The sequence below is a fragment of the Balaenoptera physalus genome, assembly GCF_965194825.1.
Source record: "Balaenoptera physalus genome assembly, chromosome: 10".
Lineage (NCBI taxonomy): Eukaryota > Metazoa > Chordata > Mammalia > Artiodactyla > Balaenopteridae > Balaenoptera > Balaenoptera physalus.
The window spans coordinates 19,942,242-19,958,553 of record NC_138889.1 but is presented as its reverse complement, the minus strand read 5'-3'; the positions used below and the strand labels follow the sequence as shown (position 1 = coordinate 19,958,553).

At 41.8% G+C, this 16,312-nt stretch overlaps 1 protein-coding gene across 3 annotated transcripts in view; it reads right to left on the bottom strand.

Annotated features, from left to right (window-relative positions):
- The window catches only part of CUL5 (cullin 5), a 117,166-nt gene extending 102,161 nt beyond the window's left edge, over nt 1-15,005 (bottom strand). The window contains exons 1-2 of one of the 3 annotated variants that reach the window (XM_082476866.1): nt 8,892-15,000; nt 5,824-8,622 (exon numbers count right to left, since the gene is read on the bottom strand). In XM_082476866.1, the coding sequence (XP_082332992.1) occupies nt 5,824-5,847 (24 nt within the window). In that variant the 5' untranslated portion in view covers nt 5,848-8,622; nt 8,892-15,000. Of the gene's footprint in view, nt 1-5,823 lie in introns of all 3 variants that reach the window. The other 2 variants (XM_082476867.1, XM_082476865.1) reach the window with 2 other exon arrangements.
- Between the last annotated feature and the right edge of the window lie 1,307 nt (nt 15,006-16,312).

Below are 16,312 nucleotides of genomic sequence, written 5' to 3'. Positions count from 1 at the left end.
AACCAATCAACACTCATTTACTGAGCATCTACAGTGCATGCACTAGACTTCTCTTTTCAATCAACTATCACTCATTTATGGAGCACCTACCATGAGTAATCACTGCGCTAAATGGTTAAAGCATCAACGGATTATAAAGTCCCTAAACTAATAGTGCTTACAATCTAGAAAGGGAGTTAGATATATATGGAAACATATCCTGTAACTAATACAGAAGGCAAAATGTTAAGTGCTAGAAGAGACTGATGCAGTGCTATGCCTGTGCAGAGTAAGCAACAATTAAATTCCAAATGAGAGCACTAAAAAGAAAGGAGGGGGACTTCCCTGGTGGTTCAGCAGTTAAGACTCTGCGCTCCCAATGCAGGGTGCCCAGGTTCGATCCCTGCTCAGGGAACTAGATCCCGTATGCTAAAACTAAAGATCCCGCACACGGCAACGGAGATTCTGCATGCCGCAACTAAGACCCAACACAGCCAAATAAATAAATACATATTAAAAAAAAAAAAAAGACGACGAAAGCAGGTATCTAGGCTGGGTCTTGATGACTAAATAGGATTTTGACAGGCTAATACTGAGGGGGGGATTCCTGACAGGAGAAACAGCAAACAGGGACTTCCCTGGTGGTCCAGTGATAAAGAATCCGCCTTCTAATGCCGGGGACACGGATTTGACACCTGGTCAGGGAACTAAGATCCCACATGCCACAGGGCGACTAAGCCCGCACACCACAACTACTGAGCTCGCACAAGAGAGCTTGAGTGCCACAACTACAGAGCCTACGTGCCCTGGAGCCCATGCACCACAACTAGAGAGAGAACACCGACACACCGCAACTAGAGAAAAGCCCGCGTGCCCATAAATAAATATTAAAAAAAAAAAAAAAGAAACAGCAAACATAAAAAGTCTTGAAGACTCTGGTATGCAGTAAATCAAGAGGTAACCAGCCAGGTAGAGGGAGGGGTGGGGGTGTGTATGTGTGTGTGTGTGTGAGAGAGAGAGAGAGAGAGGAGGGGGGAAGAGGGAGGAGAGAGGTATTAGGGAGAAGACCCAGCTAGAAAGATCTCAAAGAACTTGAACTATCAAAGGTATATGAGCGGGACTTCCCTGGTGGCACAGTGGATAAGACTCCACTCCCAATGCAGGGGGCCCAGGTTCGATCCCTGGTCAGGGAACTAGATCCCACATGCATGCCGCAACTAAGGAGTCCACGTGCTGCAACTAAAGAGCCGGCAAGCTGCAACAAAGGAGCCCTGGAGCCGCAACTAAGGAGCGAGCCTGCCTGCCACAACTTAGACCCGGTGCAACCAAATAAATAAATATTTTTTAAAAAAATGAGCTGGAGGGCTTCCCTGGTGGCGCAGTGGTTGAGAATCTGCCTGCCAATTCAGGGGACATGGGTTCGAGCCCTGGTCTGGGAAGATCCCACATGCCGCGGAGCGACTAGGCCCGTGAGCCACAATTACTGAGCCTGCGCGTCTGGAGCCTGTGCTCCGCAACAAGAGAGGCCGCGATAGTGAGAGGCCCGCGCACCGCGATGAAGAGTGGCCCCCGCTTGCCACAACTAGAGAAAGCCCTCACACAGAAACGAAGACCCAACACAGCCATAAATAAAAATAATAAATTAATTAATTAATTAAAAATGAGCTGGAAAGTGATATGGTCAGCACTGTGTTTTGGTCTAGTCCTCAGATCAGAGTTAAGAGATAAAAATAGTGAAATCATGGGAGTTAAGACTGACCCAGAAAAAAAAAAAGTACAAAGACAGAAAAAGGATGACGATTAAATCCTGAGAAATAATTATACTGGGGAGGAGAGGTGAAAAACACATGAGATTTGAGAGATAGGAAACCAAGGAGAGAATGGCATAAAACCAAAAGGAAGCATTAAGTAGCAAGCAAGCAACAATATCAGAATAGAGGATGAATGTATCAGGGGAGAATCTCCTTTGGCAGTCAGGAGGTTGCTAGTGATCCTGAGACTGACAGTTTTAATATAATTGGGTGGGGGTACAGGGAGAGCCAAGTCATAATAAATTAAGGAAAAAGGTGAAGAATTATAAAAGAAGCAATTGGGGGCTGCTTTTCTAAGAACTATGACAGTGAACGGAAAGAGAGAAAAGGGCAGAGGTTTGAAGCCAAAGCAGAGTACAGGGTAAGTTTATATGAGGGGGCTACGTGAACTTTCTTATCCTCATAGAAGTGAGAATAAAGGAGACTGAAACAAAATAACAGGGGACATGCTGCTAAGTCCTGGGGGGAAAAAGAAGGCTCAACAAGAACAAGTGGAAGGAGGCAATGTAGCAGGTGCCTTGGAAAAGAGGAGAATATAGGGGAAACTAGAAAAGGTTGTGGTATTATTGACCAAGAAAGTTAAGGGCATTCAAACAGCTGGATAAAGTAATGTGCTAAGAATTAAACAGGGTTAGGCTTAACAAAATAAGATTTCAACAACAGCTATTTGACATAGGATAATCACTTGGAAATGAAGAAAATGTGCACTGAAGGCCTAGATGGTAACGGCAAAAGTAAAGGAACAAGGAGAATTATATGTTAAAACAGCAAAGTTAAAGTAGTAATACTGAAAGGTTTTTGGTGATATAAACCCCCAAGCAATTGATAATTGCATATGTCAAACTGTACAACACAAATATTTGTATATCCAAAAGATTTCCAAAACCCAGCAATAGCCTACTTACTTTAGTAAATATAATTATTATTACAATCAAATTCCAATATGAAATAAGTAGGTGGTTTTTATCGCATTGTGTTCTGACTTTCAAGTTTCATAGCAAAGTTCTGAACCTTGTTATCTTTCATAAACATATTAGCTATCCCTTCGAACTCTTCATCCACAAATTCAATAAACTTAACTCCAACCAGGTTACTGGTACACAGGAAGAGGACATATTTTTTCAGCAGGACACTAAAGGCCTCCCTTCAGAGAGGGAAAGATCTACCCCTCCATCATTCTTCAGGTACAGCTGTTTACCTGATAATCAAATTCTAACTGTATTCTCATCTAGCCCACATTCCTCCATTTTGACCATAAGACATGATAATTCTGTCAAATATGCTCTGATGAAATCTAACCGAGCAATGTCTAAGGCATTTGTCTAATGAACTAACCTATTAATCCTGTCAAAAAAGGAAATGAGGCTAATTTGGCCACTCCCCAGCCAGCTCTCTCTCTATTCAAGGTACTACCAGACTTGAATTTATTTATTTATTTAAATTGAAGTACAGTTGATTTACAATGTTGCATTCATTTCTACTGTACAGCAAACTGATTCAGCTTTATATATATATATATATATATATATATATATATATACACACACACACACACACACACACATTCTTTTCCATTATGGTTTATCACAGGATATTGAATACAGTTTCCTGTGCTGTATAGTAGCACCTTGTTGTTTATCCATTCTCTATATACTAGTTTGCATCTGCTAACCCCAAACTCCCACTCCATTCCTCTCCCACGCTCTCCTCCAGACTTGAATTTAAATGATCCTATGAATTCTGTTAGGATCTCACTGCATTTCTCCCAGAAGACAAACTTCCCCACTTTTTAATTAACTACTTCTAAATGTATAAACACAAGGCAATTCCCCCCCAGCCTCCCACCCCTGCAATGAGGAGAGAAAAAAGAAAAAAAAAAAGGTTTTCTGGCCACTTTGAATACGTAAACTTTTGGTGATACAGATAAAAGAATCAAATGTCTACTTATAATATCCATTTTATTATGTTAGTTGTACATATTTAAAATCACATAATATATAAAATATTTAGAAATTCTTTTTCCCTTTTCAACATTCCATTAAATAATTTTGTTGAAAATTTTCCAGTGTATCTTTGGCATCTCTTCACGTTCACTAAAGAGACTGAGTCTTTTACCAGTTTGTCAAAGCATTACCACTTTCCTTTCATTTATAAAAGTTATTTGAGTTACAGGACTGTTTGAATTACGATCTTTTTAACCTAAGTCCTAAGTGCCGATTTCTAGACATTCAGGCAGTTTTTTCATTCTATAGGTAGGTGTGTGCTATAGATGTCGATTCACAATCTCTACAAGGTAACCACTTACTAGTATTGACTGAAGTAGCTTCAGACTTATATCTCCTCCAAACAATCCTTTGTAAGGCTTTGTATGGAGTAGAATAAAGTGACTCGCTCTTTTCTGAGAGAGAAATCTGGGAGGAAAAAAGACCTTGCTTTATATCCAGGTAATCAACAAGTCAAAAATTCACAAAGAATAAGGAATTCAATTACTTCTTAAACACATTTCAATTAATAACATACACTACTGCTTATGTAAATACACGGATGCATTAACAGGAGACTTTCTGAATTAACAAGTTAAAGTTTTCTTTCTGAATTAACACATTAGAGCTTTGTTATACTGTTATAAAAGAAGAGTAGAGAATGGGTTACTCAATTCCCATGAATTTGTTTTCTTAGAGAAGCAGCAGAAATACTTAACTCTAGCAATTTATGTGTATTGGGTACTAATTAAGTTCCAGTCACTGTTTTAAGATTTTACATATGTTAACTCAATCTTCATAATGCTCCTATGAAATAGGTGCTATTGATAATTCCACTGTATTGATGAAGAAGGTCAGGCACGGAGAGGTTTAGAAACTTGCCCAAAGTCATACAGCTTCTAAGTGGCAGAAATTCAGTCTAGTTCGAGGTCCCTCCCCCTTTTAAAAGATATATTGCCTCTTAAATTAGTAAAATTAGGTCTACATTTTATGAGACAGTCCCATGTATTAAACAGTTAACAGTGTAGCTAACAGTGTAGTAGTCTAAAGAAGACATGAATGAGGTTACAGTAAATTTTAATATATTTCCTATTCCATTATTTTTTATTATCGATCCACACTGTCTGAAGGCCTAATGATGGGTTTGAGGGAGGAGTAGTTCATCCTTTGTATTTATGTTCCCTGAGCTAATCACTACCCCCATTTCAGTCAATACTTTTAAGGCAAAAGGTTCCTATTACAAAGACAGCATAGCAGAAACTAGTGCCATGTCTTCCTCTTTCTCCTCCAAACTTTTTAACTGATGGTAGAGAATCTGCCTCTCTGGGCCTACATCGCCCCTGCTATCCCAAATACATAAAACTAAGTTTAACCGTTTTCTTTGATAAGGCAACTATCCTAAGCCATAAAACGATGGTAGTGCTTCCACAGTAATCATCTGGTTGTGTGCTCTAATGGGGTTGAGGAACAGTTTCCTAAGGAAAAAAGGGTAAAATATGAACTTAAGAAAGGAAGAATAGGAAGGAAGGAGTAGCATGCAGGTACGGGAGGGAGTGGGGCGACAGGCACTGCTGTCTGACTTGTAATTTCATGCAGGCAGAATGAGAACAGAAATTGAGGCGGTCGGGGTCCAGTCATTAAAACCCGTTAGGGAACATTTTCTTGGATTTTCCTTTTACGCGCCTTAGGCTCTGGTTTCAGAATAAACTGAGACCCCCAAGAATACTAACTGCCCTATCCTTCAGGACCCGGCACCACCCTTCTTCTGAGGCCCCAGGCCAGAGCTGGTCCCTTGAAAGCACTGCTCCCCTCCAGCCCTCGGCAGGGCCTTTCACACACCGGTCAACCGGCAAGAGGGACGACCCAGGGCCTCTCCACCCCAAGGCCGGAGACCCGCGTTCGGGTCCCCGGCGGCAGCCTCCCTGGCTTCCCTTCCGGTAGGCAACCGCTGAACACTCCCACATTTTGCCGCTGAACCTGGGCCGAGCCATTCCCTAAGTGCTGAACCCACCACCCCCGGGGTAAAAGCCAAGCTGGACTGACGGTCTTACCTTTAACAGATTAGACGTCGCCATGTTCCTTCAACTTAGACTCTCGCGAGACGGCGCGAGATTTCGTGGCGCTCCTTGCCAGGCCACAACTGCAGGCCGGAGTTTCCACCTGGGCTGACTGGGCCACCGGCCCGCAGTGGAGATGTGGGGGGGGGGGGGAGCCGGAGCGGCGTGCCAACAGCGGTGACCTCGTCCCAGGCACCTGGAGCTTCCTCACTTTTTCCCCCTACATGGTCACCGGAGCCTCCCCACACGAAAGAGCTCATGCAAACGCTCAGGAAGATAGCAACGGCGAATGGTGAGAAGGTAACGGGAGCCGACCTGAATTGGAAGAGGAAGCATCGACTACGCGAGCCTCCCCTCTCCTTCGGATTAGCCTTTGTGGTTGCACCCGCAGAGGCCACCGGCAACGAACTTAGCCCGGCTTGGGCCCTGCAGCTCTGGTTCGGTGGCCGAGTCACGTGATGCGGCGGGCGGGGCCGCGCTAGGGAGCGAGCGTGGGAGCCTGAAAGCCTCGTGGGCCGGGAGGCTGCGGAGAGTGCGAAAGCACGCCCTCTGCTGGCGGCACTAGACGTATTCACTCATCCCCCGCCTCGGGGGATTCCCGAATGAAATGCTTGTAATAGCTGTCTTCAAGAAGAAAGGGCACATAGAAGGCACCCACTAAATATTTGTTTGCATGAATGAATGAATGTATGCACGAAAGTGTTAACTATTAATATTTCTACTCAGGAGTGCCTGGCACTGAAATAACCTATAAGAGGTTGTTCAGGTAATGAATATAAATCTTGGATTACCTGAAAGCGCATTATCCTAGAATATCCTAAGCCATAAACCCCTAAGCTTTATCCCTTCAGACCTCAAACCACTGGGAGAAGAAAGAGAATATACTCTATATATAGAACCTACAATATATCTAGTATTGTATTATACACGTTTCCAAACTGTGTTCATTGACACATAATATGTTAGAAATAAATAAGAGAAGTACAGAAATAAGAGCTATAGGGTAAAATAAAGCAGGGAAAGGTAATGAAGTTTGCAGGTTTTTTGTTTTCTTTTTTTTCTGCATTGGGTCTTCGTTGCTGCGCGCGAGCTTTCTCTAGTTGCGGCGAGCGGGGACTACTTTTCATTGCGGTGCGCAGGCTTCTCATTGCAGTGGCTCCTCTTGTTGCACAGCATGGGATCTAGGCACGTGGGCTTCAGTAGTTGTGGCTCAAGGGCTCTAGAGCGCAGGCTCAGTAGTTGTGGCACACGGGCTTAGTTGCTCCAAGGCATGTGGGATCTTCCCGGACCAGGGATCGAACCATGTCTGTTGCAATGGCAGGCGGATTCTTAACCACTGCACCACTAGGGAAGTCCCTAGTTTGCAGTTTTAAATAGAGGGATCCAAGTAGGTCTCACTGAGAAGATGGCATTTGAGCAAAAAGACTTGAAAGAGATGAGGGAGAAGGTCAGGACATATGTAGGAGAAGAGCATTCCAAATAGGGGGAAACACAGGTGGCAAGTTGACCAGAGTGTCAGAGGAACAGTAAGAAGGTTGGTATGTTCAGAGCAGAGAGAGTAAGAAGAGCATAAGGGCTTATAGGGCCTCGTGGACCGCAGTAAAGACAGGCTTTTATTCTGAGTGAGATGGGCAGTCATTGCAGGCTTGTGAAGAGGAGAGTGGTATGATCAAACTCCCATTCCAACATGATCATTCTGACTACTGTGTAGTGAATAGAAGGAGAAGGGTAATTTAGAAAGCGTTTGTACTATCTCACTAAATCAGCACAATCATGCCTAGTTACCCCACATGTTACAGTGATTTATTAGAGAGTAATCTAGGCATGATTAAACAATGACGTGGTAGAACAAGGATTCAGAGCCACTAGGCCTGTAATGTCCTGCCAGAATGTCAATATAGAGATGACTCTTAGACGTCATCTTTGTTCTACAGATGGGAAAATGGAGGCTTCTCTTTGGTCAAGGTCACAGCTGGGTCAGAGAAAAGGCCTAGTCCAGAATAAATTTATATAATTATGGTTCCCTTTTCCAGTGAAACTGGGTTGTCTTCAACCCTAGTCCAACTCTATTGCTTAATTTAAAGTGTAAGTTGATTGAATTATAACCAACTTTATGTACCACAAAAAAAAAGTTAGGTGACAAACTGTGATATAACAGTTGAATTAATTCATAAATTAATGACCCTGCTTAAAGAATCCAATTAAGTATTTAATACTTGTTTGAGTACCTATTATGTACTAGGCACTGGAAATATAGAATTAAATGAGACAGACAAGACCTCTGCCCTCTTGGAGTTTATAGTCTAATAAGGGAGCTAGATATTAAGCATAGTTATACAAACCAAATGTTGCTTAATTGAAGTTGTGGTAAATACTGCAAGGGTAAAATACAACGTACAGTTCAGAGCATATGGTTTGGAGGGGACTACTATCCTATGATAGTACTATTCCTATGATCATGCTCTGAACTTATGACTACTTTTGAAAACAGTTTCAAATATCCCACTGTCTAACAAGACATTCCTTTCTCCCAACTCGCTTGTTCTGGAAACACCACGGCTACAAAAGTCTGATCTCAAATGAGTTCTTCTTTCCATTTACCCCACCACTTTCTTGTTACCTATCATCCCCTCCTGTTTTCACTTTCTTCCTCATCCAGTTTAAACTCTATAAACCATCATTATTAAAATGTTTAAATATTTTAAATGCTTAAATATTTATTTAAAGATAGAGAACAGAAACACATAATATAAAATTCAGAAGGTGCTAAAAGGAATACAGTTAAAAGTAAGCCTCCTGGGCTTCCCTGGTGGCGCAGTGGTTGAGAGTCTGCCTGCCAATTCAGGGGACGACGGTTCGAGCCCTGGTCTGGGAAGATCCCACATGCCGCGGAGCAACTAGGCCCGTGAGCCACAATTACTGAGCCTGCGCGTCTGGAGCCTGTGCTCCGCAACAAGAGAGGCCGCGATAATGAGAGGCCCGCGCACCGCGATGAAGAGTGGCCCCCACTTGCCACAACTAGAGAAAGCCCTCAAAAAAAAAAAAAAAAAAAAAAAGTAAGCCTCCTTCCTCTTCGTGGGGTAATTTAATGTTCTGTATTGTGGTAGGTATTTGGGTTATTCGGGTGTATGTGTTTGTCAAAACTCAGCCAGTGTACCCTTAAGATTCTTGCATCTCATTCAAAAGAAAAAGAGTAAACAAAATTTGAGTTTAGTTAATGATATTCATGCTGAAGAATTTAGGGATAACTTATGTTTACTATTTGCTTTGAAATGTATCCAAAAAAAAGATGGATTTTTAAAAATATTTATTTAATTATTTTATTTATTTGGCTGAGCTGGGTCTTAGTTGCAGCTCGCAGGATCTTTAGTTGTGGCATGCAGGCTAGAGCTTTAGTTGTGGCATGCAGGATCTTTAGATGTGGCATGCAGGCTAGTTCCCTGACCAGGGATCCAACCTGAGCCCCCTGCATTGGGACCGTGGAGTCTTAACGGCTGGACCACCAGGGAGGTCCTAATAAGATGGATTGATGGTTGCATAGAAAGAGGACAAAGCAAGTATAGCAAAAATGTTAATGACAGAATCTGGGGGTGGGTTTACTAGTGTTCTCTATGTAAAATCTTTCAGCTTGTCTATATGTTTGAAATTTTTCATAATGAAATGTTGTGGGAAATTTATTTTAATAGGCCCTCTTCCTCCACAGTCCCTCAGGTATCCATTCTCCCTTACTCAGAGACAACCACAATTATAATAAATTTCTTGTGAATTAAATTTAAAAATTACAGAAAGAACATACTCTTTAACATCTTTTTTCCCCCACTCAGATGTATGATATAAATCTCTGAAAAATATGTTTGTGCTTATTTTTTCCACACTTCATTATAGAAATCCAAACAAGACTGGCAGACCCTAAAGCACCTGTTGCTTCCAGGATGTTTGGGATTGTTACTTCCAAAATAGGCTCTTGAAGTCCATTTTTGACACAATAGCTATAAAGTCAAAGTTTTTCATTTGTAAGAAGCAAAAAACAAAGCTTTGTGCATATAAAGGTAGTATGTAAAGTTTAATCAATAAACAAAGAACTGGTGAAAAACTAGATGGGGCATCAAGGGTTTTCAAGATTTTGGAGTGGGAGAGGGAGGAAGATGGCTATTGAGGCTTCCTAGACCTTTGGGTACTACATGGAGAAAAAGAAGAGTTCACCTCAAAAGACTGTACCATTGCCTGGCACCAGGAAGACCCACAAATCCAGCCCTAAACCCAACCCTAAGCCTAGCTGTAACTGGAATTGAACTGTATCCCTATATCAATTTCTATCCTTATTCCTAATCCAGAAGATCCTTCTTTGCTGTGACAGAGGATGCCACACCTTGCCAGTGATGATGGGTGTATTACTTGCCTTTCTTGGGAGAGGGTGTCTCAGAGGCAGCTGCCTTCTGCATATTGCATAAAAGCAATCACCTTAAGTCTGCTCAGCCCATAGGACTATATTTGGATGACTTCCTCTTCCATGGCCCCAAACACTCCTAAGCTCCACTTCCATCTCCAGAAAGTGGGACCCTGGACAAGATGGGTGACTGGGGGATGGGGAGATAAGGAAGTGAAATCCCCACTAGCAACTTATGAAACTGAAGAGAACCATCCTAAGGTTTCCACCCATAGGACAAGGTCAGGAGTGAAATTCCCTCAGTCTAGTTTATACATGTTATGTAATCACATTCTTGAAAATATCTACAACAACCTAGCCCCTTTTCTCCTCTGTTTTACGTAAGTAATAAAATCACAACTTTCAATAAACCCTCTCTGTCTTCTTCATGCCTACACCCAAGTAGCTGAACATTGCTGGACAGAAGCCCAAAACCAGGTTGAGTGGTTTCTCTTTAAACTCAAACTCAGACCTCAAATGGGAACTTAACACTACCCAACAATCCTGTCCTATTTTTCTCTGGTGGGCTTGCTCTTCCACTCCATTCCCTTGTACACCTATTTCATTTCATAACCTCTTACTCCCCTTCCTCCTCCATAGTGGATTACCTCCATCCATACTTCATTGCAAAAATAAATGGCATCTTTCTTTTCTTCTCCCATGAAATCTTCAAACTTCTGTCCTTCCACCTTTTAATCCCTTTCTCTTACTGTATGATTGGCCAGGCCCCTCCTCCAGCCCAGTACTTCTACTTGTATTCTGGATCCCATCTCAAGAACTAGCCATCACCCACCTCTTTTGTATCATCAGTTTTTTTAACCCTCTCTGCTATTTTATTCCCTTCAGCATAAAAACATGTTCAGAAGCATCTTTCATCTTAAAAGAAAAGAATCCTTCCTTTAATTCCCTCATCAGTTTTAATGGTCACTGCCCTGATTTTAATTCTCTGCATCTTTCAGTGCACTTCTCCACTTTCCCTTTCCTGAGAGGCTCTCCTCTCTTGGCCTCCATGACACCAAACTCTCCTGTTTCCCACATCATGGTTGTATCTCTCTCATACTATGCCCGTCTCCTCTACTTAATGTTTATGATTATAGTTCCTTGGAGCTCTATCTTAGACCCTCTTTTCTCTATATACAATTTCTCCTTTAGTGATCATACCAAGTCCCATAGTGTTAAATATCACCTACAATGCTGAGAACTTTCAAATATATATTTCCAGCCTTGAACCTCCCTCCCAGATTCCTGACTCATATATCCAGCCACCTGCTTGCCATCTCTACTTGGGATTTCACAAATATCTCAAGTATAACACACTGACAGTGTTGAACTTTACATGAGCCCTGTGCTCCTAGAAAACAGTGACAGGTAATCCCCCCTACCAAACTTTGTTTTCCAGAAACAGCTTACTACAAAGAAAGACCCTTCTCCATATGACTTAGATTGTCCATTCTTTCTCATGACTCCCTGAAGACTCACTCACAAGTGACTCTTTCATTTACCTGTGATAAGGCCAGACACAGACCCTCCAAATTCACATGCTTGGTCTCATAAATGATTAGCTGAACTAATCTCTAGACATAGAGATTCCCTGATTATAAAAACAACCCCAATAGTAAAATTGTTACTGAACCAAACTTGGGTCTGCTCACCTTCAGCAGTAAAACCAATCTACTAGCACCAGGCTGTGATGAAAGAAATTGCAGCATTTATTTCAGGGCACCAAGCAAGGAGTTAGGGACAGCTAGTGCTCAAAAAGCCCGAACTCCTGGATGAGTTTCAGCAAAGCATTTTAGAGTGTTTCTCCTTGGATTTATCCTGTATGGGACTCTCTGTGCTTCCAGGACTTGATTAACTATTTCCTTTCCCATATTAGGGAAGTTTTCAACTATAATCTCTTCAAATATTTTCTCAGTCCCTTTCTTTTTCTCTTCTTCTTCTGGGACCCCTATAATTCGAATGTTGGTGCGTTTAATGTTGTCCCAGAGGTCTCTGAGACTGTCCTCAGTTCTTTTCATTCTTTTTTCTTTATTCTGCTCTGCAGTAGTTATTTCCACCATTTTATCTTCCAGGTCACTTATCCGTTCTTCTGCCTCAGTTATTCTGCTATTGCAGCAAAGCATTTTAAAGGCAAGGTGAGGGAGGGGTGTCCCAGGGTATGTGATCAGCTCAGGCACAATTCTCCGATTGGTTGATAGTAACAGAGTGGTGTCACAAGGGTTAATATTATCAATCGGTAGCCGCCAGTAGGCCTGGGGGCTACATGCTCATGTCATCAAGTAGTTAACTCTATCCATTTGGTGAGGGTTTTAGCATCTGTAAAACAACTCAGGAAATGTACATCAGATACTATTATCTAGACACTTCAGACGAGAGTTAAAGCAGAGGATATGGGGGAGGGGTCTCTTCTGGGAAGGCCTCATAGGGTTCTGTTCAGTTACAAAATCACCCTGTTAACAGGGAAGAGCCAATCCTGACTCCATGTTGGATCTGTGTTTTGACTTTAACCTTTGCTTTCCGTTGCTTTTGTGGTTATAATCATACATAATGGCCTGCCTCAGGGAACCCTGCCCCTCTGCCTAAATGTTAAAGTGCCTTTGTTTAGCTCACATGGAGACAATCTGACCCTGCCCACCTGTGAATGGCTGCAGAAAAGAAGAAATTAACATAACCCCTCCCCAATGTAGGCCACGCAAAGGAGATGTTTTGCAAGATAAACGGCTTTTTCACTTTACTTCCTCACGTCTTCCCCATCTCTGCTCTATAAAAGAAACTGGCATCCGGACCCTGATAAGATGGTTTTTTGGGGACCCTAGTCTGCCATCTTCTCGGTCTGCCGGCTTTCCGAATAAAGCCATGTTTCTTGCCTCAACACCTCGTCTCCTGATTTACTGGCCTGTCGTGCAGCGAGCAGAGCAAGCTTGGACTCGATAACAACCCCGCCTATGACTTGGCTATTCTTCCAGGCAAAATCACCCTACGGACTTACCTCTAATCTTTGGATTTGGGGTGCTCTCCCCATTGCAATAGCCCGAGTAAAATCAACTTCCTTACTTGGTGTTTTTGTATCAGGGAAGAGCCAATCCCGACGCCATGTTGGATCTGTTTCTCTTTCTTTAAACTTTGCATTCCGCTGCTTTTGTTCACTGAAAGGATACTGTCTATACATAATAGAACCCTGCCCCTCTGCTTGAATGTTAAACCAAAGTGCCTTTGTTCAGGGAAGTATCCTGACCCCGTCCACCTGTGGATGGCTGCAAGAAAGAAGAAATTAACACATCCCCTCCCCGAGGCTGGCCATTCCAAGAGATATTTGCAAGAGTTATGGCCTCTTTACTTCAGTTCCCCACCTCCTCCCCCTCTCTGTTCCATAAAAGAAACTGGCATCCAAACCCCGATAAGATGGTTTTTTAGAGACATTACTCTGCCATCTTTTCGGTTTTCCAACTTCCTGAATAAAGTCGTATTCTTTGCCTCAACACCTCGTCTCCTGATTTATTGGCCTGTCGTGCGGCAAGCAGAGCGAGCTTGGACTCAGTAACATTTTTACCTTTGACAATATGCAAAACTTCCGATCTTCTCTCTTCTTTAACAGCCATTTCCACGCCTTTTCCTCCTCCAAACGTGTTTCTCTCTCACCTCCCCAAGGCGTCCTCATCTCAGTTTAAACAACCACCCTCCACCCAGTTGTTCAGGCCAAAAACCTTGGCATCATCATTCCTCCCTTTCCCTATCCCCTACAACCAATGCATCAGCAAATCCTCTTGATTCTGTTTCCAAAACATAATTTGAATCTGTCCATTTTCACTCTATAACCACTGCCATCACCTTATTACAAACCAGGATAAGTTCAACAGATCCCTAAATACGCTTCTCTAATTCATTCTCTATGTAGTAGATCTGGATCGGAGCAGATGGAAGAATTAGTGACCATCTGATATGTTGTAAGGCTACCAAATGATACTTAATTTGGGGTACTAAAAGATTATTCTTTCCAATAATTACTTTATTATTTTAAAATACAATTCTATATATTCCCTGTGAGAAAAATGTTTATCTCCATTATCCTGTCTCCTTTGTAAAGCATATAAATCAGTTAGCACTTTGCTAATTTGCTTTTTTTTTTTTTTTTAATCATTATTGAATCTCATTTTTATTCAGCAGAGAGAAGAAGTTCACAAATATCTTTTTGGGGTGTCTAAAGTACTGGCCAATCCTTTTGATCAGTGAGGAGTTAGTTTTAAGTTTCAGAGAAAGGATAATTCACAACCTTGTTGAAATTTTTTTCCTTCCAGTTTTATTGAGATATAATTGACATACAGCACTGTGTAAGTTTAAGGTGTGCAGCGTAATGATTTGACTTACATACACCATGAAATGCTTATCGCAATAAGTTCAGTGAACATCCATCATCTCACATAGATACAAAATTAAAGAAATAGAAAAAAATGTTTTTCTTGTGATGAGAACTCTTAGGATTTACTCTCAACAGCTTTCATATACAACATACAGCAGGGTTAATTATATTTATCATGTTGTACTTTACATCCCTAGAACTTATTCATCTATTAACTGGAAGTTTGTGCCTTTTGACCACCTTCATCCAATTCCCACTACCCCAACACCTTGCCTCTGGTAAACACAAATCTGATATATTTTTCTTATTTATTTATTTATTTATTTTTGGCTGAGTTGGGTCTTCATTGCTGCATGCAGGCTTTCTCTAGTTGCAGTGAACGGGGGCTACTCTTCGGTGTGGTGCGCGGGCTTCTCACTGCAGAGGCTTCTCTTGTTGTGGAGCATGGGCTCTAGGCTGCGGGCTTCAGTAGTTGTGGCATGTGGGCTCAGTAGTTGTGTCTCGTGGACTCTAGAGTGCAGGCTCAGTAGTTGTGGCGCATGGGCTTAGTTGCTCCACCGCATGTGGGATCTTCCTGGACCAGGGCTCAAACCCGTGTCCCCTACATTGGTAGGTGGATTCTTAACTACTGCACCACCAGGGAAGTCCCCTTTCGTAATTTTTATTTTTCTATTTGTAGCGTTTTATTTTTTGCTTAGAGAACTCTAGCATTTCGTGTGAAGCTGGTTTGATGGTGCTGGACACTTTTAGCTTTTGTTTGTCTGTAAAACTTTTGATCGCTCTGTCAAATCTGAATGAAAGCATTGCCAGGTAGAGTGTTCTTGGTTGTAAGCTTTTCCCTTTCATCACTTTAAGTATATTGTGCCACTCCCTTCTGGCCTGCAGAGTTTCTGCTGAAAAGTGAGCTGATAGCCTTATGGGAGTTCCCTTGAAGGTAACTTGTTGCTTTTTCCTTGCTGCTTTTAATATTCTCTTTACCTTTAATTGTTGCCACTTTAATTACACTGTGTCTTGGTGTGGTCCTCTTTTGGTTGATCCTGTTTGAAACTCTTTATGCTACCTGGACCTGGATATTTGTTTCCTTCCCCAGGTTAGGGAAGCTTTTAGTTCTGAAATCTTCAAATATGCTCTCTGTCCCTGTTCTCTCCTTCTCTTCTCCTTCTAGGACCCCTATAATGTGAATGTAAGTACACTTGATGTTCTCTCAGAGGTCTTTTAAACTGTCCTCATTTCTTTTTTATTCTTTTGTCTGGTCAGCATCAGTGATTTCCACAACCTCTGTCTTCCAGCTCACTGATCCGTTTCTCTGTGTTATTTAATCTACTGGCTGCTACAGCCAGCTATATGATTTTTTTTTTGAATTTTTGAATTTTATTTTATTTATTTTTTTATACAGCAGGCTCTTATTAGTTATCTCTTTTATACATATTAGTGTATATATGTCAATCCCAATCTCCCAATTCATCCCACCACCACCACCCCCCTTCCACTTTCCCCCCTTGGTGTCATACGTTTGTTCTCTACATCTGTATCTCTATTTCTGCCCTGCAAACTGGTTCATCTGTACCATTTTTCTAGGTTCCACATATATGCATTAATATACGATATTTGTTTATCTCTTTTTGACTTACTTCACTCTGTATGACAGTCTCTAGATCCATCCACGTCTCTACAAATGACCCAATTTAGTTCCTTTTTAT